This window comes from Lactuca virosa, chromosome 5 (genome assembly GCF_052849685.1).
Source record: "Lactuca virosa cultivar CGN04683 chromosome 5, Lactuca_virosa_CGN04683_v6, whole genome shotgun sequence".
NCBI classification, from domain to species: domain Eukaryota; kingdom Viridiplantae; phylum Streptophyta; class Magnoliopsida; order Asterales; family Asteraceae; genus Lactuca; species Lactuca virosa.
Window position 1 is genome coordinate 431,143,735 of NC_136430.1, and position 7,861 is coordinate 431,151,595.

Sequence of the window (7,861 nt, forward strand, 5' to 3'; positions counted from 1 at the left end):
CAAAAAAGTTATTTGTCAATTTAAACTTTGTAATATACTATTTGATAATAAAGCCCTGCATATACCTTCAGAAAATATTTATAAAAATACTTTTGATCACTTACGTAGAATACGTTTCTTAAATTATCCCAATTAGTGTTAAATCTATCTCTAAAAAGCTTATGTGAGGACTAAGTTAAATTATGTAATTAGATTAAAGGGTTGTTGAATCCAAAAACAACTTTCTTTCTCTCTAAAAAGCATGACAGTGACCTTGACTTCCATTGATGCCGAGCTTGGCCCATTTGTTTATCAAGTGGACACGGCATCTTTCTCTATCGCACACACGCAACACACACACACAGTGCTAAAAACTACCATTCTGCCATATAAAGACGAACGCAGAAAGATCTTTCTAATCTTTCATTGATGTTCTTCAAGAATCTATGCTCACCATGTGTTTGTTTCATGGCCCCACTGAAAAACCCAAGAACAAAAATGCCCCCTTCATCACCTATCTCAATAAATAATTGCAAAAGGCATTGAAGTGAACACTACTCAATAATTGTTTATTGACGTTTAGATTTGCAGCAAGCTTCTGTGATTATAATAATACTACGATTTTTTATTTATTTTATATTTTTTGATTTTGTATATACGTGTAATTGTGGGTGTATATATGCTTACCGGCGATGCCAACGCCGGTCAGCTCAGCCAGGCAATGTTTAACTGACGAGGCCGCGCGTGCGTTGGATGATGCTGTAGCCGTCGCCCGCCGGCGGTGTCACTCCCAGACCACCTCTCTTCATGCCGTCTCCGCTCTTTTATCCCTGCCGACATCCATCTTACGTGACGCGTGTGCTCGGGCGCGTAGCTCCGCTTACTCCCCTCGTCTCCAGTTTCGTGCGCTTGAGCTCTGTGTCACCGTTTCCCTCGATCGTCTTCCTTCTTCTAAAAGCAAAACATCAGATGACGAACCACCGGTTTCCAATTCACTCATGGCAGCAATCAAACGGTCTCAGGCGAATCAACGGAGGCATCCGGAGACGTTTCATTTGTACCAGATGCATCAACAGTTGCACAACTCTCAATCCTCGTTGTCGTGTGTTAAAGTCGAACTCAAACACTTCATCTTGTCCATTCTCGATGACCCAATTGTTAGTCGGGTTTTCGGCGATGCGGGTTTCCGAAGCACCGATATCAAAATCGCAATCTTACATCCACCAACAGTTTCTGGGTTTCAGAAATCCATGATGAGGTTTCCGCCTCTGTTCCTCTGTAACCTACCCGATTCGAATACCAATCGGGCCGGGTTTAATTTCCCATTTGCTGTTGATCAAGGAGAAGAAGATTTCAAAAGAATCGGGCAAGTCTTAGCCAAGAAAACCTCAAGAAATCCACTCCTAATCGGGGTTTCCGCTGACCATGTCCTCGCTGGATTCACAGATTCTTTAATGATGGGTAAAACAGATTTCTTGCCTACCGAATTACAAGGATTAAACGTAATCAACATAGAGAAGGAGATCCGTGAGTTTCTTGTTGGGAATTTGAGTGAAGATATGATGAATTTGAAGTTGAAGGAGGTAAGAGACAACATCGACACCTGCACAAACTCCGGTGTGATTCTCAATCTCGGAGAATTGAAGCTGTTTCTTGATGGGAAATCATCTGGCGTTCTCGACTATCTTGTTTCACAATTAAGCAATTTGGTTAGTGGGAAATCATGGTTGATTGGATCCATTGGAAGTTATGAAACTTACATGAAACTTTCAGCCAAATTCCCATCCCTGGAGAAAGAATGGGACTTGAATCTGCTTCCAATCACGTCTTCTAAATCGAGTCCTGGTGCATCACAACCCTTGAAATCCAAGTAAGTAATTTTGTACTATAAAGCTACAAATACCATGTCATCAGTTATTAACTTATTATTATATATAAAATAAAGGAAACCCTTTGGTGCTAATTCTGATATTGCCTACATAATCTCACACAGTACGATGCTCATGATATAATAATTACAGCTTGATGGGGTCATTTGTGCCATTTGGTGGCTTCTTCCCTATACAAACCGAGTTCGAAAACTCATCAAGAAACTCAGATCAATCTGTAACTCGTTGTGACCTTTGCAACGAGAAGTATGAGCATGAAGTTTCCATTGTTCTTAAAGGAGGAACAACAGTGTCTGTTGCTGATCAACAGTCCGTGGGTTTAGCTTCTTGGTTGCAAAATCCCGAATCTGATCTAACCAAAGGAAACACTGGAATACAGGTGTGTAATTTCTTCATAATTATATATCTATATTTTTAATCTGCTATTTTTATATAGGAATAACCAAATTTTATTGTTTTATACGAAGAAATATAAGTTTCAACATATGCCCAATCTTTTCAGTGCAGGCTATAGACCATGGCAGTGTATTCAATGTCAGGGTGACCGGGCTGCAAAGGAAATGGAACGACATATGTCGCCGTCTCCATGGCAATCCCTCATCACCACCAATCAGGGCCCGTTTCCAAACGGAAACGGGCTCTGATTGGAGATTTCAGCCCGACTCCAAACGGGCTGAAATCAACATCCAAGATTCAAACCAACAAAGCCCATGTAAAAATCTATCACCACCCGTCGACTTTTTTACAACCACACCATCATCGTCACCACCAACTTCCATAACAACAGATTTGGGCCTCGGAACAATCTATGTCGAGGCCCATGAAATACCAAAATCTTACGAAAAAGATTTTAAGCAAGTATACAAAGCTCTTGTTGATAAAGTCGGGTATCAAGATGATTCGATTCGTGCCATTAGCCAAACGATTACGCGGTGTAGAATCGGGGACAAAAGGCGCAATATTTGGTTTATGTTTTGTGGGCCCGATAGAGTCGGGAAGAAGAAAATCAGTCAAGCAATTGGTGAAGTTGTGTTTGGAAACCGGGATAGCCTGATTTCTATAGATTTGAATTTTGAAAACCAGATACATCATCGGAGCTCGGTTTTTGACAGGAAAACTGTAAACTTTTCTGATTTGTCATTCAGAGGAAAGACCATTACGGATTTCATCGGTGAAGAGTTAACCAAGAAACCTCGGTCAATTGTTCTTCTTGAATACATAGACAAGGCTGATTTTGTCACTAAAGAGAACTTATCTCAGGCCATCAAGACAGGGAAATTGTCCGATTCCCATGGTCGGGAAATCCGCCTCACTGATGCCATCTTTGTAACCACCTTGAGTAGTAGTGAAGAAGGGGACGGAAATGGAAACGGAAACGGAATCACCTATTCCGAGGAAAGAATCATGAATGCCAAACCCTTTCAAATGAGAATCTTGATTGAAAGTTTCACGGATCCCGGAACCTCGAGTGTACTCCTTTCACCTATACGGTTAAATTCTAGAAATCCCGTTACTTATAACAAAAGAAAAGTTATTGAAATCGGGGATTTTGAGATAATGGTACCGGGAATCAAGAAATTGAAATCGGGTTTTGATTTGAATCTTCCGGTTGATGAATCGGAAGAGAGTGAGGATGAAACGGAATCGGGATCTCAAAAAGTGTGGTTGGATGAGTTTTTAGAAGGAATTGATGAAAAAGTGGTGATGAAACCGTTCGATTTCGACTCACTTGCAGAAACGATTTTGAAAGAAATCAGTGTTTGCTTTCAGAAATCAATCGGATCAAATGTGTTGTTGGAGATCGAGAATGAAGTAATGTTACAGATTCTTGCATCTTGTTGGTTATCTGACAGAAAAGAGGATATAAAGAAGTGGATTGATAGTGTTCTGTATAGAGGGTTTATGGAAGCGAAGCAGAAGCAGAAACAGGGTGTCGATGGTGAATCCATGGTGAAACTTATGGTTGAAAGGGTTATGGTTGAAGAAGATGATATGTCGTGTCTTTGTCTTCCTTCAAGGATCATGGTGAAATGATAATTTAGGTATGTTTTTTTTTGTTGTAATTATTATGTATAATGCTAGTTTTAGCATCGAAAACAGGCTAGTTTTTGGCTTGATTATATCCCCACAATTTTACGGAATCGTTCATGTTGTTCTGTGTTTTGTGCTACAATTGGTTGCGGTGATATATAATATTGTATAGTGATATGTGTTCATCTTCATTCTGTTCATGGATGCATTATGTAAAGTCATTTATTTTTGTTTTTTAGTTTCAAGTTTTAGAAAAGATTATATGTTCAAGATGATGTGTCGTGTCTTTTGTTGCAGCCCATTTACTTGAAACCCATTTGCCTCAAAATGTCATCTAGATGGTTCCAATTAAGCGTCTTGAATGCCTTTTCAAAATTGACATTGAAGATCATCATTTTTTTTCTTCTTCTTTGCCTAAGTTATCATTTCGTTCCTCAGACGAAAGTGGATTGCTATTTACTTTCTATCGTGGGGATCACACCCTTTACGAGCTCGACAAAGACATTTAGAAATAATTGTACTAATGCAACCAATGAGAATGATGAAACGGTGATCCGCAAGATTTAAAAGGTCTTTATACTTAGGAATTAAAGTGATAAAGAATGCATTACTTCCGGGATTAAAGGTACAATGCTTTTCGAAGAATTTCATAGCAAAGTTAAATGTCTTCGTCGATTACATCCCAAAATCTTTTAATAAAAATGAATGGAAAGCCATCGTGTCCTAGGTTTCTCATTACCACATCCTCCACCTCGTTGTTTTAACTTCTTAATAATTAAAGGGTGCCCCCAAAATATATTCAGAAATTTTGAGCAACCACAATCTCGATATGATAGATGTATTCTTCTTTAAGTTGTTAACTTCATTCTTAACAAGTTTTGGATTTGAGCCCAATCACTTTTTAGTTAGCCCATTTAGAAGTGTTGTTTTTTTATGGTAAGTAAGGTTGTGTTTGTTTTATGCTAGTTCTTTTTGGTACTTATGTCTAGGGCGGCTAGATGTTTGCCGAAAAACTTATTTGTTTTTTAGAAGACAAAATATTTCGAAAAGACTTTGTAATCTCTTTTCTAAAAATATCTAAAATATAACTTTCAATTCCTTCAAACCTATCTTTTCTTCACACCTCTATCTGATTGTTCCCTTTCATCGACTACATCCTCCACCTGTAATCTCCACATGTTGGCCATCCCCCATGTTGGCCAACATCGCTCCATGCTCCACCTCCGACACTCCTTGCTCCGCTTCCGGTTCTCCTTGCTTCGCCTTCGTCGCTCAACGTCGCCGCTGTTGACGGTTGATTAGGTATGAACTTTTATGCCACTCTTCGTTCTCCTCTTTCGTTTCTCTTTTTTCTTCTCTCCCTCTCAATCTATATTATGTTGGGTCCTCTCCATTGATGACATGACATTCAAGCCATTATTCTTTTCCCTCTGCAAATCCAGGAGTATGAATTAATGGTAAAATCTCATCTGCCACTTTATCATTTAAAAACCTTAGGTGGTGTTGATTTCTCAAATAATTTGTTTAATGGGAGTGTACCATATATAAATGGGTTGCAGAATCTTGAAGTTATTGATTTTTGTAGTAATCGTTTAGGTCAAAAATACCATTCTTTGAGTTACAATCAATTCGGTGGGAGTTTGCTTCTATTCTCAAACTTTTTTTCAAACATTTGAGCTCTTTTATTTTATTCAAAAATGTTCATTAACTTTTAAGTGCTTGGTAATTGGCATTGTAGGTATTCCGAACAACGTCTTACTTTATTTGTAAGTTCTTATTAAATATGAATCAAATCCTAGTGTAGATTTTTTGGGAAATAAGACATATTGAAGTTAAGATTCTCTCGTAAAGAAACTATATTGCCTATAATAGTTTGGATGTAACATAATGTTATTGTTTGGGAGAATCATTGTGGATTTTGCCTAGTTTGCACTTGCATACATGTATATTTTATATATATTGGTAAAGTTGAATCAATTAAAAAGACTAGAGATATTATAAATAAACAATCTTATACATGAAGAATTTTTATATGAAGACATGGAAAAAACATTTTTGGTCCACATCTTCTTCCACAAGCATTAAAAAAGACTAAAGACATTTTACCACTTAAAAACGAACACCACCTAATTGTTGATGGCACGCTATGCATTTTGCACACCGCATCATCATTAAGAGTTAATGCGCTTTTATTTTTAGCACGATTCGCGTGGAGCTTTTAGTTTCAGCGGGATTCGATTGGATTGGGTTGGACCCACTCGATCAACGTATTAACTTCATGGATATGCTCGTGGAAGCTTCTAGAATCCTTCGGAAAATGTGTTACTCGGATAAAATGGCGTCTTCGATTAGGGTTTGATGTAGTTAAACCGCATGACATGTGGTGTGTTGTGATAGGGCAACTGCCTTCACTTTCTGTGTTTTTTAGAGTCTTAAGGTTTTTAAAACTATAAATACAACTTTTCTAGAGCCATATTCCACAACCCAAATTCGAGATCTCCTCTGCTCTCTTTTCCATCTGTGAATTCAACAAGTAGTATGTTTTAGAATTATTTCTTCCAGTTTCCGAGCATTTGTTTTGCATTTACTGGTTCTTCCGTAGATGATGAAAAAATGATAATTTGCATTAAATCGTGAGATTTACGTTGACGCTTACAACCTTCGAGCGATGTCAAAATCTTTTAGGACATGAGTCATTATGTCCAGCTTTCAGTAATCAAGTATCCACAATCTTCATGTTGGTTTTACCTTTTTTGTCTCATTTCTAATTTTTCCGATGATAACAAGATAGTCTTCATCTACCTTTCTTATGATTAGATTTAATCGTGAATGATGCGTCTAATTTCTAAACAAACTTGATAATAATGATGATGATGATGATCGTCCATGTAATTAATCATCGATATTAATTATTTGTTTGTTTGTTTTCATAATTATTAACGGTACGATAATTTGTTCACATAATTAATTATCGTTGTTTAATTGTAAAGTCTAAAATACAACATGAAGTACTTATGTGGCTTTATATAAACAAACATCAATACATAAAGTCGGAAAAGACCAAACTTGGTTAAATAAAGGGTTTTTTACATTAAAGACTCTTTGACAAATTTTGTAAATTTTGTCTTTGATTTTTTGTTGGTTAATATCCAAAATTTGTTAAAAAAAACCTTAATTTTACAAATCTTGTACTTATTTATTTTTTTACCAAAAGTGTTGTTTTCAAATTTGACATAATAATCCTCAAGTTTGTCAAATTTTGTCGGTTTTGTCCATGAAAACCTGCTATTAATGATAACAAGGGGAAAAAATGAATTATTTTTGGCAAACTTGACATTAACGAACAAACAAACAAAAAATTGTCACATATGTTCGGCACGTAAGGTTTGGAAGTGTTTAAGAGCTTTTTGCTTCTAGCGTTTGACAAAACGCTCCGTTTTGAACAGAAAGTCTCGTTTAGCACTACAAACTTCTAGCGTTTAGTTCAAACAAAATGCTACTACCTACAAGCTATCTGCTACCCACTACAAGCTTCCCGCTACCAACTAGTTTTGCCGAATACGTCCAAAACACTTATCAAACTTAAGGACTTTTATGTCAAAACCATGGACGTATCTTCTTAAGGACTAGTCCATAACTATTAAAAAAAATTATATATTAAGCCTAAAACTATAAAATATGATTGTGGCCGCCCTGTTCTTCAATTTTTATACATATTATACTTTCGGCCCCCAAACCAAAAGTTCAAACTCCGTCACGGTCAAAACCCCTTAAACCGGTCAAAACCCCTTAAATAAATGAGTAATCAATCCTATATGTGTGAAATATAACTAATTATTATTTACCCTTTAAAATAATAATCGAACAAAAAAAGGTGTTGTGATCAATTAAATGCAATCCATCTATTTTCTTAACTTCAATAAGCTGTATGCATGTATATGGATTTCAAGTTTTCAAATTTT

At 36.8% G+C, this 7,861-nt stretch overlaps 1 protein-coding gene across 1 annotated transcript; it reads left to right on the forward strand.

Annotated features, from left to right (window-relative positions):
- Positions 1-311: 311 nt before the first annotated feature.
- On the forward strand, positions 312-4,090 carry LOC145113257 (protein SMAX1-LIKE 6-like). The gene is made up of 3 exons (XM_079049369.1): positions 312-1,849; positions 2,001-2,247; positions 2,376-4,090. The coding sequence occupies exons 1-3, from the start codon at positions 672-674 to the stop codon at positions 3,900-3,902; spliced, it is 2,952 nt and encodes a 983-aa protein (XP_078905495.1). The 5' UTR covers positions 312-671; the 3' UTR covers positions 3,903-4,090.
- Positions 4,091-7,861: the final 3,771 nt, after the last annotated feature.